The following is a 21,178-nucleotide window of genomic DNA, read 5'->3' on the forward strand; positions in this document are numbered from 1 at the left end:
TCCACTCCTTTTCTGATATATTGATTAAGGGATCTTTTTCCCAGTGTCCTCTTGGATCTTTGAAAGGAAGGAACTGTAAAATAATTTTATATATTGCAGAGATGGTGTCTAAGTCCTTGAAATTGAGCAATATTTTTTCCAGCATGGACGAGGGTGTAAGGTGAGGAAACCTTCCAAGTATTTAATTAAACCCAATAGTACAGTACATGATGAATTCACACAGATGTAAAAGGTAACAAAGTAATGCTGGTCTCTTTTATCATTTGCATGTTATTGCTAATTAGGAGCAATTAAAAAAACAAGAATACAGCTGTTTAAGACCAAAATGAGCCATAAGGGTTCAAAATCTTAACGAGCGAGACAACTAAAATGAAACACAAGTGTTACTTGAGCAATAAGTGCTTCTTATTAAGCAATTGGGTTGGAGCAAAAACCTGCAGCCACTGCAGCCCTCCAGGATTGTGTTTGTGGACCCCTGTCCTAGATGGTCTACCAGACATGCTTAGCTTCAGGTGGATGACCTGTTCTGGAGTTCATGTGGTATGGTAAGGGACTACAGGACCAAATACATAACAACCTAACAAACACTCTTCTAAGGTTAATGTTACCACAATATTCCCAAGCAAAAAGAGAGCCATGACCAGAAGACAGGGAATGCTACCACAAAGCAGAAATCCAAACAGGTACTTTAAATAAAACAAGGGCATCCTCATAATAAGCTGCAGCTAAACATAAGTAATTGTAATTGGTGGACTTGGTCTTTGAGGTAAAACCAAATAAAACAAAAATAAAATGAATAATTGATCATTATAACCACCAAAATTGACAAGGGCACACCCTAGACAAGAACATGACACAAAATGGGGCTGCGCCTTGAATGAGAGTGTAGAGTAGGGGGCGCAATATTCCAGTCACTGCTTATAATGGACAGAAAGACAAGTAGTTGGACGCACTGACCTGCTCCAAAGTTTTGATGTGTGTGGTGGCTCGATTGGTGTTGGAGCTCAGTCTCCTGATGTCTGCGCTGGTCAGAGCTTGGTGCAACATGGAAACAATTGGCTCAATCTGAAATAATGATAAAAAAAAACCAAAGAAGTTAACTTCTCTTCAATAGTAGAAGCACAAAGTTGTCTGCTCTTTCTTGTTTTTGTATTAATGACATTCGAAGACCAAAGGACTAGCTGTGTATTTTTTTTTTTATTTGATACTTCTTTTTTTCTCACTTTCCCACAGGCTCTCTCCATCAGTCAACACATAGCAATTTACTTTTCGTTACAGGTAAGAAACAAGGCACCTTTCTTTTTATTATTCCTAAAGTGGCAATGCAAATCCTAGACCTCATTCTCAAAAAGGCAGAGTTCAAATTAATAACCTTTCTCATGTGAGGAATGCGCACTGTGCTGAAAGAGGAGTAGACATCCAAAAGTGCATTTGTGACTGAAGAAAACTTTTCATGCTTAGTCTGGAGAACTGTGTGGGAAATACTTGAGTGCAAATCAAATCATTAATAAAAATAACAGAAAAATTGTAAGTGAATATTTGACAAACTACAAGGATGACTGCTTTCTTTTAAGGGACACCAGTACTATAAATATAATTATTATATGTTTACAAACCATCATCTAAAGTTATAGAACAGTCTGACGGAGTTGAAATGGGGCTGTGTAGGCATGCATCTCCAAGAGGAAAATACAATTGTTTAGAAGTCAAAGTCACTACAAAAGGTAAATCAACGGTATACTGGACTGAAAAATGAAGAGAACACTGAGGTGAAAATTTGGAAAGGGGTGAAGAAAACCCAGAGAATGGAAAATCAAAACATCAGAAGGCCATAGTGCCTGCTAAAGTCAGCCATTTTCAGAAGATGGGGGACATTAAAATATCAGTTGCTTCTCAAGTACTGGCGTAGAGTATAAGCAACAAAATTATGTTTTTCTCTTATAATTCTTTTTAATTATTTGTGACATAGAACTATTGGGCAAGCAAAACCACTCACAAGTTATCTTAAAAAGGCCACTTTAATTTATTTTTTAGGACATAATTACAAGGGATTAAGCTGGCTCCTTTAGCAACAGAGCTACTTTAGCCCGAGTCTACACTGTGAAAGATATTAGGAAAAAGAAGACTGGGTGGGTTTGGTAGCTGGCAGCAGGAAACAAGTTAGACAATGGCGTAACATTCAGTTGTGTTTGGAGACTACGTCAACTGACATGAAAGCTGGAGCATTTTGCAATTTTTATTTACTTTATCCAAGAGTCAGTTGTTACACTTTTGTTTATTAAATAGTTTTGTGACAATGAGTCATATTCAAAAGTAACAGTGATGATAATAGACTACATTAAATGCGTGCTTTTTAACAGCACTTTACAATGGAGTTAAACACAGAGCACAAATGGGCTTGTGGTGGCTCGATAGCCTTCATACACAGCAGATTCCAGTTCAAGTGATGTGAAAATGACATCTACTGAGGAGTGTTAGTGATGGAGGGGCTGTGCTGAATTGTTGTTCAAATTTATTAAATACAATATTTTTGAAAGTATACCCAATAAAACAGAATCCAATAATTAGCAAATGAAAATAAGATATTAGTACAAAGTGACCAATACTAGCCTAAAATCAGTATCAATATTACAATACAATACAATACAATTTATTTTTGTATAGTCCAAATCACACAAGAAGTGCCAACATTAGGCTTTAACAGGCCCTGCCTTTTGACAGCCAGCCTTGACTCTCTAAGAAGACAAGGAAAAAAACCCTAGTAGGGAAAAGATGGAAGAAACTTTGGGAAAGGCAGTTCAAAGAGAGACCCCTTTCCAGGTAGGTTGGCTGTGCAATGGGTGTCAAAGAGAAGGGGGTCAATATAATACAGTACACAAAACAAAACACAAGTAATCCTCAATACAATGTAACAGTAAAATAAAAATACAAGTACAGAACAGAATTTAGCAGTAGATGATATCACATAATATCCATCCGTCCATTATCCAACCCGCTATATCCTAACTACAGGGTCACAGGGGTCTGCTGGAGCCAATCCCAGCCAACACAGGGCGCAAGGCAGGAAACAAACCCCGGGCAGGGCGCCATCTTACCACAGGGCACGCAAACACACACACCAAACACACACTAGGGACAATTTAGAATCGCCAATGCACCTAACCTGCATGTCTTTGGACTGTGGGAGGAAACCAGAGTACTCGGAGGAAACAAACGCAGACACAGGGAGAACATGCAAACACCACGCAGGAAGGACCCTGGTCTCCTAACTGCAAGGCAGCAGTGCTACCATCACATAATAGGATTTGGATATTACCTTAAGAAAGGAAAAAAAGGAACTGAAATAGAAAGATCAGGGGATTAAGGCATTGAAGTCTCTCACCACCCAACCCACAGTCCATTTTCAAACAAGTCCTATGTTTATATCGCTTTTTATTAATTAGCTTAAACATCATTCAGCTGCAAGTTCATAAAGTTGGTCCTTTACAATAATAATCTGCAGATAATATTAGTTCAATCAATTCTGTCTTGTATATGTGTACATAATTGTTTTCCCCTTTCAATAATTTCCAAAGAAGTGACTTTTTCTGTACTCTATTAGTTAACTTTTCCAAAGCAACAGGAGAAGGGTGCGAGTCTGCAGCCCGAAGTCCCGACTCTGGAGCTTCACTTCAATGGAATTAATTAACTCAGTACCTGGCATTATTTGAGTCCAGTAACCCTTCTAACACCCTAGTCTTAACCACAGAGTAACCATGTGGAGCACTGGACGTCTGCAGCTGGACTCATTCTGTTGCCCTCCATTTGGGTCAGCTTCACCTACTGGTCTGCCTGCTGAAGAGTGGAGGCCAAGGTGGAGGCTCTGGGATACAGAGATGTATACTTGAAGGATGCTGCTGTGTGAGTGGTTTGCAAGAGCCTGCTATGCCCACCATTCAACTCGCTTGTATTGGGCATCCAAACAGGTCTCAGAATAGTAAAAGTGGAAAATATGCAATATTCAAGTTCAAGCAACCGCTCTCAAGGTAAAAGTGAAGCGGTAAACTAGTTCTTGTTGAAGTCACACGGAACTTTTCTCCGTTTTAAAAACAACAACAGCATTTATTTATATAGCACAGTTTCATACAAATGATGTAGCTCAAAGTGCTTTCAAGATGAAAAAAGGAAAACTTTATAAAATATAAAAATAAGATTAGACAATACAATAAAGTTATGATTTGGAGTGTAAAGTGAAAATAATTCCTATATATATGACGGAGAAAGATTATTTAAGGCTTTGTAAACCATAAGCAGCATTTTAAAGTCAATTCTAAATGACACAGGTAACCAATGTAATGACATCAAAACTGGGGTGATGTGCTCGGATTTTCTTTTCCTAGCTAAGTAAGATTCTAGCAGCTGCATTCTGGACTCATTGCAATCTATTAGGTAGTCCTGAGAGGAGTGCATTGCAGTAGTCTAGATGACTGAAAACAAAAAACATGAACTCATTTTTCAGCATCTTGCAAATTTATAAGGGATCTAAATTTTGCTGTATTTCTTAAGTGAAAAAATGCTGTCCTAGTAATCTGATTACTATGTGTTTCAAAATTTAGGTCAAAGTCAATAATTACCCCTAAATTCTTTACCTCTGTCTTGACTTTTAAGTCTAATGGATCAAGTTTATTTCTAATACCCTCATTATATTCATTTTTGCCAATCACCATGATTTACTACTCATCCATTCAGAAACACAAGTAAGACATTGTGTCAGTGATTCAAGAGAGTCTGGGTCATCAGGCGCTATTGATAAATGCAGTTGTGTGTCGTCAGCATGGCTGTGGTAGCTCACGTTATGCCTTGAGATAATCTGACCTAATGGAAGCATGTCAATCAAAAAGAGCAACGGACCCAGGATAGATCCTTGTAGAACACCATATAGAATATCGTATATCTTGGATGTATAATTACCATAACCACCACAGAATTCTCAAACCAATTTAAGACACTGCCAGAAAAGCCCACCCATTGACTAAGACAATTAATAAGAATATTGTAATCAATGGTATCAAATTCAGCATTAAGATGATTAAAGATGGATGAATACACAAATCCACAACTTCGTAAAGAGCAATCTGTTCAAGGCGTTGAAACAAAAATTGAACTGTGTCACATCTCAACAGTATTGGTCCACAGATTGACAAACACACAGACCTAGGCTTTCACAATAGGTGCTTCACGCGTTATATGCAGATGCACCTAAATATGGCTGCATTGGGGAAAAGACTGCTCAGTCTAGCACTTTTCATTTTATATAGTGCTATTAACACTATACACTACTAGAAGTTGTTTTACTGGGCTAGAAACATTACAGGATGCTATAAAATTTGAACAAATAAACAGTGCAAAATTTGGAATAAATATGCACATAGCAGATACAGGAATTGCATCACTGTTATACACTGGAGAGACCTTGGATCTATAACAGAATTTAAAAAACAAGTGTCAAAAACTGCTGTTTATCCAAGATACTTATGGTGTAAAATTACAAAACAGGATATATACCAATAATGGTATGCAAAGGTAAAATAGGAAAGCTATGTATAGTGATGCCAGGAAGAGATAAGATGATATCATCAAAGAGAAGGCTAAGTCATGTGGGTTTTAATTGCTGGGTCTTTTATTTTGAATAAATTACTGCAGGGTCTGATTTGGGCTTACTGGAGAAAGAAGATACCTTTCATTCCTGAAAAAGCTCTTCATGCTGACCAATTCCAGAAATCAGTTTGGTTCCAACACAATCAGTGAGCTCTGTGAAAAGGAATTGGTGATTGGAAATGGTCTTAATGATGAATGAAGATGGAGGCAGTGTGTTTTTATTAGGCCGACAATGTCTGGCGCAGAAGGTCAGTGGGGAGATCCAAACTAAATCTTAGAATGGTGGAGGGGGGGTTGGGGGTAGTATAGTGCAGCAGAAAAAAATAATATACACTGTGAATAGACTGGAATACAATCCAGGGTTAGACAAGTCTCTAATCTTGTACTTCCTGGAGTTTCTTCATAACCCTTTAAAGTAAAGAGTATCCTTAGCAAATGGCTGTATAATTCTAATTTATACAGTGTGGACACCTTTACGTGTTTTTTATTATTACAATTATAATTAAAATGTTTTATTTACGGTAGGCATATTGCTTTATAATCCACCACAATCAGTACCATTAAGAAACAATAAAACAAAACAAGAAACAAGGCCTTCATTCATTCCCTTTTTTTCCATATTCTGAACAACGACTCGGCATGCACAAAAATATTGTGCTTCATTCTGTTTCATCATGGCTTAACCCTATCACACTTAGTAACAATATACAAATGTACCACAGCTTTAATTTTTTTTAAAAAGTAACGCTTTGATGAAAAATGTAGTGTCATCAGTTCATGTCAGATTTATTGTCACGTGTAAACAAAGCAATAAAATTCGTATTTGCATACTTGAGCAACATGTATCATACCTCCACAATTCATGTCCAGCAGCCCAAATTGTTCTCTATATGTTAAATAAATATATTATCACAAAAAATAGGCAATGGTGTACAAGTTTTCTTTTGCATACAGTTACACAAAACTGGTGCTAAATTTTATTTTATATGTGACTTCAAAACCACAGACTCATTAAAAAGGGTGTATTTGAGTTTAAAAAGTTTTTTGTAAGAATACAAAGAAAGTAACATTGCTTGGCAAAGATCATACTGTTTTTGACCCTTATATTTCTTAGGAAAGAGTCTGGATTAAAATAAATGGGAAAAAACTTCAATATGGCTAAACACAACCTGTATTGAGGCAAAAACACGTACTCTTAGACTAAAGCTGTAATCCAGTGAGGCCAAGACACCGCTATCCAAATTAGCTGATATGAAATTACTATACCTGAGATCTTAGATGAGATCCTATTTTTGTGGGTACAAAAGTGTGTGCTGATAACGGCTCGCTCCCATCAGACCCAGCACACTCCTATTGCCTGATGGTAATTGTAGTCCCCATGTTGGTACTTCCAAAAGGTAGTAGATGAGAAGAAACATACAGTATGTGTATATATATATATATATATATATATATATATATATATATATATATATATATATATATATATATATATATATATATATATATATATATATATATATATATATATAGTACTCACTTTTTTCCTCGGCCAATGGTGCAAATTCCACTCATCCTGACAGAGTATAATTTTGTTATTTATTTATTGTGAAATTTCACTACCAATATACTGTATATTAAAAGTAGCCTGGGCCTTGGCCCAGATGGCCCTTCTGGTCCTTTAGTCTACAATTGGAACCTTATGTAGAATAAAATAGATCTGAATCATGTCATGAATGATTACAATTAATTAAATAATATAAATATATCAACCCTTAATAGCGAAAAAAAGGAAGAAACGTTGGGAAAGGCAGTTCAAAGAGAGTCCCCTTTCCAGGTAGGTTGGGCGTGCAGTGGGTGTCAAAGAGAAGGGGGTCAATATAATACAGTACACAGAACAAAACACAAGTAATCCTCAATACAATGTAACAGTAAAATAAAAATACAAGTACAGAGCAGAATTTAGCAGTAAATGATATCACATAATAGGATTTGGATATTACCTTATGAAAGGAAAAAAAGGAACTGAAATAAGTTCCCCATCTTGGTATAATTTTAGTTAAAACGCAGTAATTCATTAAAATAATATAAACAAGTAAGAACTTGGAAATCGATTAATTAAATAACGGAAATACAAATGGTACACGATGAGCGAGAAGATTGTTGCTTCCTGGGATTATATGAGTATATCTGAGACTGAAAGATCAGGGGATTAAGGCATTGAAGTCTCTCACCACCCAACCCACAGTCCATTTTCAAACCGGTCCAATGTTTATATCACTTACGGCAGCCACACTTTCTCATTTTATTAATTAGCTTACATAATCATTTAGCTGCAAGTTCATAAAGTTGGTTCTTTACAATAATAATCTGCAGATAATATTAGTTCAATCAATTCTGTCTTGTATATGTGTACATAATTGTTTTCCTCTTCCATTAATTTCTATTAGTTAACTTTTCCAAAGCAACAGGAGAAGGGTGCGAGTCTGCAGCCTGGAGTCCCGACTCTGGAGCTTCACTTCAATGGAATTAACTCACTCAGTACCTGGCATTATTTGAGTCCAATAACCCTTCTAACACCCTAGTCTTAACCACAGAGTAACCACTGGACGTCTGCAGCTGGACTCATTCTATTGGCGTCCATTTGAGTCAGCTTCACCTACTGGTCTGCCCGCTGAAGAGTGGAGGCCAAGTTGGAGGCTTTGGGCTGCAGAGATGTATATTTGAAGGACGCTGCTGTGAATCACTGGCTCACACTACTTATATACTGTATATTAAAAGTAGCCCGGGCCTTGGCCCAGACGGCCCTTCTGGTCCTTTAGTCTGCAATTGGAACCTTATGCAGAATAAAATAGATCTGAATCATGTTATGTAGATACTTAACTACATTGTTATTAAAAGATTATTAAATATATCAAGGATTATTGTCAGTTGTAATATTAAATAAATCAAGGATTTTTGTCAGTTTAGAATCCCTGATTGACATATTTTTTAAAAGTAAGGTGTAGGATAATAAAATGGCAGCTTTCTTGAAAAGAATGAGTGTGGCAACCTAGCATGAGGAATGGGTGATGAAAGACAGTGGAGACATTGGCTGCAGCACTGTTATATTATCATACCAAAGCAATGTAATTTACATGGTGACTCCTTTTTGACATATTTTTTACATTTTGGTGATGGTCATACCTTCTCCACATCTGGGGTCCTGTTCCTCAGTCTCTCCAACTTCAGTTCAGCATCACATGGATTGTACCCTGTGATTTCACACTGGCACTGGCATTTGGACTTCGGGGTGGATATAGGATCGAAGGAAAGAGGCTTTGATATGAGGGCAGCAGTGTTATTTCCTAGTCTGCATTTCTCCAGCTCAGGACGCCTCAATATACACCGACATGTGCACTCTCCATCACCAGCGAACATGCTGCTGCCGCTCACAGAGTCCTTAAGAAGAAGACAAATGAAAATGAATGCAGTTAAAATTGAATCAACAAACTGACCTTTCTAAGTAAAAGCTTTTTGGCAAACAAATCCATAACACTGCAACTGCTCAACTAATACCATATTGTTTATGCCTATAGATCTCACAAATATGAAGATAAAATCAAAGAAAACAAAAATTTGCATCTGTCATATACAGGTAATATAAACAGGGTTATAAAGAGCATCCTTTCTGCATCTAATATAATATATTTATTGAACTTTAATTATGCTAACAGTATATAGATCCATGTTTTAACTTTTTTTGTTAAAATGTATATTTTTACAGGTTGGGGTAGCTGCACAGTGGTTAGTTAATATTACTCTCTGAACAGCAAGAACCCGTGTTTGATTCCCAGCCTGACCACTGACTCTGGAGTTATGACATTCATCCAAAGCATTTTTGTAATTTAAATTGCTGATTGCTAAACATTCGCTGTCATGGAAATAAAGCTAATTTGGTATATGATATTATATTAAGTACAAAATCTGTTTTGTGTCTTATTACTGAAACCTGACTTAGTAAATCAAAATGTATTCCTTTAGCTGAGGCAGAACCAAATGGTTTTACGTTTCTTAATTAATGAAGGGACACCGGTCTTGGAGGCAGCCTTAGGGTAATTCTGTGTGACGAAGTGGAAACTACTGCACTTCTAAAAATGTAGGTGAACTTAAATCATTGGAGGCACTCACATTAGACATTAATAGAGTTTCCAGCACAATTGTAGTACTATTTTACAGACCACCAGGGCCATGTTCAATGTTCATGACTGAATTTGACCGCCTTTTATCTTTTATTACCCATAATTTATGTATGACCATTTAGAGGGTTGATGGGGGATTTTAATATCTACTTAGGAGTGGAAACTGAAATTTTTAGCAAACATATTAATCATCTGTTAAACACAATAGGACTTTGCCGGATTGTCAATGGCCAGACTCATTGTCATAATCACACATTAGATCTAAGTATTATTTACACAGTTGAGATTCAAAATTTAAATATTAATTAATTCAATTAAGTTATCTATGATCACTAATTAATTAAACTTGAGATGTTTTTGCCCATATCAGTACAAACACAGATTAAAACAAGAAGAGTGTAATATCTAGACTGTAACTCTGCGTCAAAATTTGTAGATATTTTGGAAAATGGATGGATGGATTTACCGTATACACTCGCATTTAAGTTCTCATGCGTATAAGTCGAGGCTTCATTTTACTGTATAATTTCTGGTGTTTTATAATGTTGGTTGTTTAAATTGAATGCAGAAAACTCACGCTATTGGTCCAAGAGATTATGATATGTTAATGCCCACCTGAGAGAGTCACCATGGAGAACACTTGACTTTTTTTTCTATGTATTGTGCCTATGTGACCACACGGTAATACCCGAACTATTCCAAAGCGACGTTTGCACTGTTTTGTGTTTTTTGTATCTCGCACCCTCATACCTCTTTATCGTAAGAGCATCCCTTATCTACACTGGATCGTTCGATCAGAACAAAACATGAAGCTGGATTTAAATTAAAAGTCGTTGAAGTGGGGAAAGAAATTGCCAACTGCGCTTCTGCAACAAAATTCAATTTGTCTGAGAAACTTGAGTGAGATTGAAGGAACAGGCGTATAAGTCAGGGTTTCTGATTTTATGATCAATTTTTCGGGTTTCACGACTTATACATGAGTATATATTGTTTGTATTATTGTATATATTTGTATATAATAATATTTATATTATTTTTATATATTTGTTTATATTATTTGTATATATTATTTATGTTAAAGATGCATAAATGTTTAACTTTTTTATGAAAAATGAAAAATACACTTGTTAAAACCTAATTACACCTCCCTAATAAAATGTATTGATATCCATCCAACCCACTCTATCCTAACGCAGGGTCATGGGGGTCTGCTGGAACCATTCCCAGCCAACACAGTGTGCAAGGCAGGAAACAAACCCCGGGCAGGGAACCAACCCACCACAGGGCACACACACACAAATACTAGGGACAATTTAGAATCGCCAATGCACCTAACCTGCATGTCTTTGGACTGTGGGAGGAAACTGGAGTACCCGGAGGAAACCCACGCAGACACGGGGAGAACATGCAAACTCCACGCAGAGAGGACTCGGGAAGTGAACCTGTACTTCAGCACAAGAACCAAAATGAACACAATGAATGACCCCTGCAATACTCACTTTTGCACATATTTTGCACAGTTGGCAGTTCACCTAAAACACTCACAATCCATGCAGTCAAATGGAAGAAGGAGTGTGCAAAGTCCACATAGCATCCAGGTTTAGGATTTGAACTCATCACACTAAATCCACAAGGCTAATCGCTATGTGACCCCAAGCCAAAAATATATATTAGAAGTCTATATTTTTTTATATCTAAAATGTGTTTTTAACATGTCATAATGTAATTATAAAGGTGCAAATGAAGGCGAGAAGAACCCTGTGCCATATGTATGTACAGTATGTGCCATTTTAGTCTCTGCAACTTCTCAAAATTATCAGCTCTCTTCAGTAGGTCTGTGGTTCTCAGACTGAGACACCATCTTCTGGGAGCCCACGATTTTATGTCATCCTCCCTGGAAGAGGCGTGGTTTAGCTGAGCAGGGGTGTGGCTGAGGTGCTCTTCACTGGGTGGCGTTTTTGGAGGAGTGGAGGAGGAAAGATGTGATATTCTTAGCATTGGCACTCACTCTTGTCCTGAATGGGTGTTGCATACCTTGTTTAGGCCTGGAAGAGTGATCCTCAGGCGTATGACATGCAGCCAGTATAATTTAGCCACTTATTAATATTTTTCTCATGGTTTAATTTTACTTTTTGTTTACCTTTCCCTGCATTTGAAAGAACCTTCCAGCATTGTCTCAAAAATATAACTGCACATTTTTACTGTTTGTAAGATCATTAAAATATGTTTTATTTGGAAAATAAGAAACCGGCTTTACTATATATTTAGATGTAATTTCTTTTTGACAAAATAGTTTTTAAAATCTCAACCAGCTTATAAAGAGCAGAGAGAGGGATGAACTTTATATTTCTATGTACTTCTTAAACTGCTCACTTTATGAAAAATTGTTAGACTTACCAAATATAAGTAATGAAGTGCTTACAATGTAGTTTATCATGGACAGTTTATTGTACACAAAAAAAAAACTCCTCTAAAACAAGTAATGCATGGTGGCCTTGTCGCTTGGACAATACAATTTGAATTATGAACCCTAAAATTTACAGTCTGACATGGAGCAACTCACTTTTCTCATGCTTCAGTTGTAAAAATCTGTAAACAGTTACAATGGATTGTGATCTTGAAAGTCACGTTGAATAAAGACATCTGCCAGTTATGTAGTTACAGTAATAATATGGCATAACCTTGTTAAAAACTCACAGAATTTGTAAATAATCTGTATACTTGTTTGGTTTTTGATGTGATTTAAGGAGATTTACTAATAATATGTTAATAATAAGTTACTAAGTTTCATGTTCCTAAATACTGAATATCAAAATTGCATTTCAAGTGCTTAAAATTTGAATTGTTTATTTTTTTGTGACTAAAGCATTTCCACCTTGAATTTCTAGAGTCCTCTCCTGTCCCTTTGGTTTCTTCCAACATCCAGAGCCATGGATGATAAGCAGTCTAGCAACTCTAAACTGATGAAGTGTAAGAGTGGATGTGTGCACTATGATGGGCTACTTTGTGTCGGTTCCAACCATAATAAATTGATTTAGATAATCCAGAGTCACATATAATGTAGCTTGAACCAATCCCAGTGGCAACCCACCTTAAATGTAACAGCAATCGTAATAGGGAGCCCAGTAAACACTACATGGACTGCTGCTGCATATTATGTATGTCCTTTAAGGGAGAGATGGGACTCAGGATGAAGGGAGACCTATAGGGAGAAAGCCCTACACTCTTAAAAATAATGGCTCTTTAATGGCATTGTATGATACTTTATCGGGTTGTGTGGTTCCTTGTAGAACTATTGCTTGACAAAGCACATTTCATTGTGGGATGAGTTCTCTGCATATGATGTTGGCCCTTTCTGCTTTGAAAAACTTCCTAAAACGTAGGGAAAAAAAAATGAAATTTTAAATGTATGGTACAGTAGGCTACCTAGCAGGTCACTGATAGTTAAACAACAGTCAGTGTTATTGTGTCATTGGTATTTCACAGAAATGTTACCATCTTATTCTTCTTCTTCACCTTCATCTTTTCTCACTCCTATGTAGGGCTGACTTTCTTATACAGTAGGTTTAGGTGTGATCATTACATCCAGATGACTTTCCTGATGCCAACCCTGCAAAATTATTTACTGTATAATGCTTGTTAGAGAAATAAAAGTAATTTCTGGAACCTTCATGTTGATGGGTCTTTTGAGAACCAAAAACATTTCCCCAATGGCATTGCTCTGAAGAACCACTCAGGCACCTTTATTTTTAAGAGTGTAGGAATCTCAAGAGAGATTCTTTACAATAAAAGTGACCCCGGATATAGTCCTGGAATGAATCCAGAGTGTAATGTAGTTTCTCCACCAGAGTCAATAAGCTAGTGGCTAGCCAAAGCTTTACTGGGAGGAGGAATATACTTTAGGCCAGAGCCAATGAAGCAGTGGAAAGGGGAGACATAGGGAAAAAGAGGCCTTTGGTGCACAGAGCTAGAACTTGGGTAGATGAACCACACACCCTACCTAGTAGTGACAGGCTTGAACCTGTGTAGTTAGGCCTGTAGGGGACATCACTGAGCCCCAAACTCCAAGACACCAATGCACCACACCAGTCCCACTTTAGCATTTAATTTAAACAATACCTTTTTTGTTCAAAATACAGCACAGCTCTTTCTCTTCTTTCTTCCTTCGTTTACTCCACCTCCACTCCTCCCACACCCAACTCCAACTCCTCTGAGTCACGTGGCATATTCTCTTTTAACTCCAGACCCAGGAGTACTTTCAGTGCTTAATCTATTGCCCCCCAGGAAGCACTTCCAGGTCAGGTAGGACCATCAGGATCCTTGTATTAGTGTCCATGAGCTCCCCATGGGGGCCCCAACAGAACACGACAAGGCAGGCCCAGAGGGACCACAACTCCCATGCTGTCCTGCGGGTGTCCATACTGGGGCTTACTGGGAGGAATGCTGCCACCCAGCGTATGGGAGGACAATCTTCCCATAGCAGGCAGTCAGCTACTGTACTGACCTTCCAGTTTTCTGAGTCCATCCAAGGTGTCACTCAGTGGCTGTTAGGACGCCACCCTGGCTGTAGCTGCTATAACCTCCATGACAAAAGCAAGGCCTTGTGTATTGCTCAATGTTATGTTGTTTTGCCCCCTTTAACTGTGTGCTGTGCTTAAATTGTTGTTTCTCATTCCTGTTATTTCCTTAATGAAACTTTTTTTTTTATTTTACAATTGAGCTTCCTTGGTGTCATTTTTGGTTGTTGGCAGCAGGAGCTAGTGAGTGTTTTCCTTTAGGTGAAATTATTAAACGGAATGCATATTTACTGTATCCTTAGGTGAATTGGTGGTGTCCCGCCTTGAATCCTGCTCTGCACCTGCTACTTTTTTGGGAAACATTCCAGCTCCCTGTATGGATGAATATTACAATAGCAACAGATCATGTCATACATAGGCTTGAAACATCCTCACTCATTCAATGCACTTGCATCAGACTCCCAGATTGTGAATAAATAGTTGAAATTTCCAAACAGCAACTCCAAAGTTTATTTATTTGGTATTATAAACCCATGCACAATTATATACAGTATATCAATACCAGAAATGAGATGCCATCACCTTAGATCATTTATCCACAAGATTAAACAGTAAACTAAATCTGTTTAAAGACAGGCCACTGTACACTCTTTAAAATAACAGTTCTTTAATGGCATTTTATGGTTCCTCACTGGCTTTTGTGATTCCTCTTAGAACAATTGCTTGACAAAGCACCATTTCATTCTGGGATGGGTTCTTTGCATAAGAAGCTGGTTCTTTGTACTCTGAAAAATTTCCTAATATGTATAGAAAAAAATGAAATGCTTAATGTATGGTAAGCTATCTAACAAGACAGTAACAGATTAGGAAAACCTGATCTTAACCCATGTAATTGCAATTAGCGAAAGTCCTTCTAAAATCAGGACCCACTGGTAGTTCACAAATTTGTTTCCATCTGTTCATAGGTATGTTCTGTATGGAGTTTGTCCCAGATCTAGATCAATAAAGGTTCTTTTTGGATCCAACATGTGGATGAGTCTTTTGGGAACCAAAAATGGTTCCCCTATGGCATCTCTCTGAAGAACCACCCTGGCCTTTAAGAGTGTACTGCCATTTGTGACGTTACATTGTTTCATTTTGGGAAGCATAGTTTTAAAAGGGCAAATATTTACTAATGTAAGAAATTAAAAACGTATGAATTTGTTAAAAAAAACAATACAGTTGTCACATCTGAAGTAGACAAAGGAGCAGATAGTGGATTAGAAGTGGGCTTTGTTTAGCTTGAACTACTGAACAGCTACGGGTCTTGTTTTAAATGCCCTAATGTCTGTGGTAGGCCTATGTGTGCCATGGCGGCTGTACATGTCAGACACTGCCCCGATATGTGGTGCTGAAGTCATTAAAATCCATAGCAAGAGATCAAATTTTTCTTTCCTGATGGACACTGTAATTATATAAAAGGTAAAGTATTACGGCGTTGGCAGTGCAGTGCTTAGTGCTGCTACTTTCTGGATCCAGCAGATTCACACCCCATGCCTAATTACTGCCTGTGTGAGACTGGCACATTCGCCCTGTGTCTTTCCTCCCACAATCCAAAGACATACAAGTTAGATAAATTAGCAATTCTAAACTGACCCTGTGCACGAGGCAGTGTGTGTCACGTGATGCCTGACATGGACTGACATCCTAACCTTAACTTGGATTGAGCAGGTTTAAGAATGGTGAAGCATTGTGATGAGATTAAAAACACTCACAGAGGAAGACCCCTTTTGGAGTGATCTGTGTTTGCCTGTAGACCAAATCGCAGAAAGTTCACATGAATCTCCGCATTATTAGCATTGTAAAATGCTAAAAGCCTGTTAATTATTGTATTCGATTTTACTAAATAAAGATAATGATTTTGCATTTTTGTACACACTGCCCTGCAATGTTTTACTGTTAAAATCAAAGCTACATCTAGGGAAAGTCATCTGCTGGACACTTTGGATTTGAATAGTACATTTTTGTTTTTCTTGAAATGACCGTAAATTTAAAGTCAAGTATGCCAGTACTTTAAATTACATGTCCACAATCCGACGGGACATATGAACTATATAAACTGTTAATTGTTACTTAAAGCTGTGTTATCTTATACAAGGACTGTTTGTCTTGCTTTCTGAAGTCTGACAAGTGGGCTGTGAATCGGTTACTTTTTGACTAACTACCTCTTGCTCTGTTACCTCTACCTGTGACAAGAAGCTAATATAAAATCAGGACATGTACAAATATGTTTAGCCTTGAAAAGTTTGCAATGTTGTTTAGGAAAAATAAAAATAAAAACTTTTCTAAATCAGAAATGATAATTGGGTGACCAGCTTGGCCATTTTCCATATTTTAGCTTTGAAAAATTCCCGTGTTGCCTTAGTAGTATGTTTGGTATCATAATCTTGTTGTAGGATGAAGTGCCATCCAGTAAGTTTAGAGGCCAGTCCTAGCCAACACAGGGCACAAGTCAGGAACAAACCCCAGGCAGGGCGTCAGCCCACCGCAGAATCCAAAACACTACAGGCAAAATATACGAGTCTACAATAATCTTTTAGCCTTCGCATCATTCAATGCACCAAATGTAGATTCACACAATGATGGATCATACGCTATGAGAAACTGTGTTCCCGCAAGTTAAAGCCTGCAACGACAAGTTAAATTTCAAAGAAAACACAATTCACTCAGGTGTATATTTATGATCACGGAGAAGCAATGCAAATTTTAAGAGGTGACAAGAAAGTTAATGTAGTATATATTCTGCGAATAACATTAGACACCAAAGGAGATCTTGATATGCTATTCGTATTAAAATGTTTTCAGTTTCCCGTGAGAATAGCTTTTGCTATGACAATTAACAAATCACAGGGACAAACATTTGAAAAAGTGGGATTATTTATTAGAGAAAAGAAACGATATTCACTCATGGCCAGTTATACCTTGCGTTGTCACAATGTATCTCCAAAAACGGAATCACAATTCAATGCGATCTTGAAGAAAAGGTAATTCCAAATATTGTTTTTACTGAAGCTTTAAAGTAAAAGTGCAAATAATGAAATTGAAACAATTCCAAATAAAAAAAAAAGCTTTTAAAATTGTATATCCGATTAACCAAATACAGGGGTTGGCGTGCAAACCCCCTAGTATATATATATATATATATATATATATATATGTATATATATGTATATTGTGGCAGTAGGGGGCGCTAGTGCTCCCTTGAACCCTCAGGTACAACTCCAGACACCAGGTAAAAGTCCGAGACACTTTTTTTTTGATTCACAGTGCACCAAACCCCTTCCACACTACTCATATAATAAATTAATTCAACACAACACTATAATCACTTCTCCTCGCCCAGACATTTTGCTCCTCTACCTCCCAGCACAGCTCGCTGTCTGGAGTGAGGCACCGCCCTTTTATAGCCCCTGACTCAGAGGTGTTTCTGTCCCAACAGTCCACAGTTCCTTTTTCCTTCCGGGTCAGGGCAAACAGTCCTGCTCTTCACCCCGGGAGCACGTCGTTTCTTCCCGTCACGTGACCGTGACGTACTCCTGGGTTATAGGGCACACAAGGGCCCATGAGCCCTCCTACAGCGACTCCCGGTGGTCCCCAAGGTATCCAGCAGGGCTGTGTAAAAACACTACATAGTCCATAAGGCCCTGCTAGAACTCGGGGCACGATCCTGCTTTTGGGAGAGCTCCTCCTGGCGGCCTGGTTGTGCGGACCGGCATGGGAAGCCGGCAGTCCTCCACAATATATATATATATAATTTAGAAACCTTACTATATATACTATTTAGTGTGTTAAAGAAGTTATGAAAAAGAAAAGGAAACATTTTAAAAATAATGTAACATGATTGTCAATGTAATTGTTTTGTGACTGTTATGAGTGTTGCTGTCATCAAGGATTTGATTATCATTATTTCTTTCAATCAGGTTTGTATTTGTACGATGTGTTGTGTTCAAGTTACATTCCGTGTTTGTCTAGTCTATCCCTGACCATCTCATTTTCGTTGTCAACCGTTGTAAAGATAACAGGTTTCATTCATCGAAGTGTTCACTACCCGAATCGGTACTCGTGAATCTAAGATGTTTAACAGGCATTCCCGGTATCAAGTTGTGGATTTGCCTGTGAATATTTAGTGGCAGCCTGTCTATGAACTTAATTTAAACTTAAGCTTTACACCTTGCCTTCCTATTGATATGTCTACAAAGGCTTGTTCAGCTTCAGAGGGTTGTTCCTTTCCTACTGCATCAATAAACAGCTCGTCTTCCTCTTTATCTGAGACATCACACACTGCATGCACGGGTTTACCTTTCCCAGTCCTGCAAACTTTAGAGAAGTGGTTCAATTTACCACATTTTTTACACTGTCTTCCTTTAGCTGGACATTGACTTTTTCCACCGTGTGCTTTGTTTCCGCAGTAGCTGCACTTATGAATATGCTTGTATGCATCACTCGCTTCATATTCTTTTGCTGCCTTCTCAATTGTGTAATGCGTTTTTTGTTCAGCGCTCTTTGGAGCTCTTGCTTGTTGTCTGCATACTGCGTTCACAGTCAGTTCACATAAGCCGCTCGGAGTACATACATCAAAGTTTCTCAGCTGTGCTTGTGCTATCTCACACGATCTTGCGATGTCCACGGCTTTATTTAATGTTAGCTAAGACCCGGCACTTAAAAGTTTCTCTCGCACTTTCGCTGAGTTTGTGCCAAACACTATTCTATCCCTGACCATCTCATCTTCGTTTGCATAAGCGCAGTCCTTCACCAGCAATTTTAACTCAGTTACAAAGTGATCAAAAGTCTCGTTTATACCCTGCGTCTTCTCATTAAACTTGTATCTCACGAATATCGTATTCGTCTTAGGCATGACAAACGCCTCCAAACAGTCATAGTAAGTTTTCAGTACCGTGGCTTCCTCCTGGGTGAGAGTCCATGTGTTAAAAGTGTCTTTTCTTTTTTCACTAGTCGACAGGAGCAGGTAGCTGCATTTCTCACTCTCGTCTTTGCCTTTTAGCAGGCCAGAAAACATCAGCTCCACGTGCTCTCGGAACTTTTTCCATTCTCCCAGCAGGTTAAGAGAATCCCAGTCAATTGGTGGTGAGGGAACTCCAACAAAATCCATGACTGTCCTCTATTCTGACACCATGTCTTGTTTTTACAAATTGTGAAAAATTAAATGATGGCAAGACTTTCTTTTAAAGTGTGCAGGGGAACTTTATTTATTACAGCTCTTACATTCATGGCATCTGTGCTCTAAATTAACTTTCATAATAGTAACCTTGAGGTCCATTTTTCTGGTGCCTTCGTGATGACATAGGTGCTTAAACCATGCCTGATAATAATATATTTCAATGACATATAAATATTACAGTGATCACCTTGATATTGGATTGCTGCTGACGGACGGACTTATATGGGCAGGCACTCAATGATGTGGGAGGCGTGGTGATGGGGGACGCAACTCTGCCTCACATGGTGACCGAGCTGCAGGCTATGGCCGTATATATGTACGTAAGTAGGATTCAGTTATGCCAGTTACGTGTAGAATTTTGAAATGAAACCTGCTTAACTTTGGTAAGTAAGCTGTAAGGAATGAGCCTGCTAAATTTCAGACTTGTACCTACACGGGAAGTTGGAGAATTGGTGATGAGTGAGTGAGTCAGTCAGTGAGGGCTTTGCCTTTTATTAGTATATATATATATATATATATATATATATATATATATATATAGAGTAAGGTTTCTAAATTCTTTTGGGACTCCCCCAGCATGAAGACACACCAAAGAGCATCCCAAAGCAAGATCGCCATGTCTGTGGGAAGACAGTTTATCAGTTGCCGGGGCAACCGCCAGCTCCTAATGCTTCAGCGGCTCGCAGCCAAAGCAGATCCGCGTGGATTGCAGTTGCGCTAAAAACACTTACCGTTGATGGGTGTTGCAAGGAACATTATAAATGCAGGGAACTGTATTACTTGGCCACGACCCTGCCTGTCTGCTGTGTCTGTGTATAGGAGAGTGGCAGATCCCACTACAATAAATAACTGTGCTGTTCCTGTTTCAAGCTGAATAATGTTGGTTTTGCTAAAGTACTGAGACTCAGTCTCGTGTTTTGTGGTGGAAGACAGGGACTCACATGTCACTATATATATATATGTGTGTGTGTGTGTGTGTGTGTGTATACACTAACTGTGAAAAGCTTTAGAACCCCTAAGATTTTCAAGTTTTATTTTTTCCAAGTTCAATTTAATCAGTTGCAATACAATGAATCACCTAAAATGGTGAAAAGGTAAGCAGTAAACTGCCAGAGGTTTAAAATGAAAGATGATGTTGCAAAAACTGAAAAAAGGAAATTTCAAAATATTACAAATGGGCCATCCTCAGGGAACAAATAATAGGTTACAACCTACAGATGTTCTTCAGCAATTGAAGTAAATTAAGCCTTGCAAGTTGAAGCAAACAATTTGCACAGGTGCCTCGACTTCTGATGATTATCTTTAAAAGCCCTCTGTCTGTCTTAAAGCTGAGTTGGAACAGACTGTGTTACTGCACCCTCGGAGGTACTACTTGGACAATATTACACTGTAGAAAGTTATAAATTCCAGTGATGATGGCAAGGAAACGGCAGTTGACAAATGCAATAAGACAGAGCATCATTACCCCTAGAGAAATTGTAAAAAGAAACCGAAGTGTCAGTGAGTATGATGTTCTATACAATCCAAAGGCAATCGGAAGCTTGAAGAAACTCTGACAGGAAAGAGATCTGGCAGACCAGAAGTCACAACCCCTAATCAGAAGACAACTTTCTGAAGGTCACCAG

At 38.0% G+C, this 21,178-nt stretch overlaps 1 protein-coding gene across 5 annotated transcripts in view; it reads right to left on the bottom strand.

Annotated features, from left to right (window-relative positions):
- The window catches only part of LOC120539076 (olfactomedin-like protein 2A), a 58,595-nt gene that overhangs the window by 34,438 nt on the left and 2,979 nt on the right, over positions 1-21,178 (bottom strand). For all 5 annotated transcript variants that reach the window (XR_005635551.1, XR_005635552.1, XM_039768809.1 and 2 more), the window contains exons 2-3: positions 8,824-9,078; positions 958-1,065 (exon numbers count right to left, since the gene is read on the bottom strand). Coding sequence is in view for 3 of the 5 variants with exons in the window: in XM_039768809.1 (XP_039624743.1) it covers positions 958-1,065; positions 8,824-9,078 (363 nt within the window). In the remaining 2 variants the exon portion in view is untranslated. The remainder of the gene's footprint in view (positions 1-957; positions 1,066-8,823; positions 9,079-21,178) is intronic.

This window comes from Polypterus senegalus, chromosome 11 (assembly GCF_016835505.1).
Source record: "Polypterus senegalus isolate Bchr_013 chromosome 11, ASM1683550v1, whole genome shotgun sequence".
Taxonomy (NCBI): Eukaryota; Metazoa; Chordata; class Cladistia; order Polypteriformes; family Polypteridae; genus Polypterus; species Polypterus senegalus.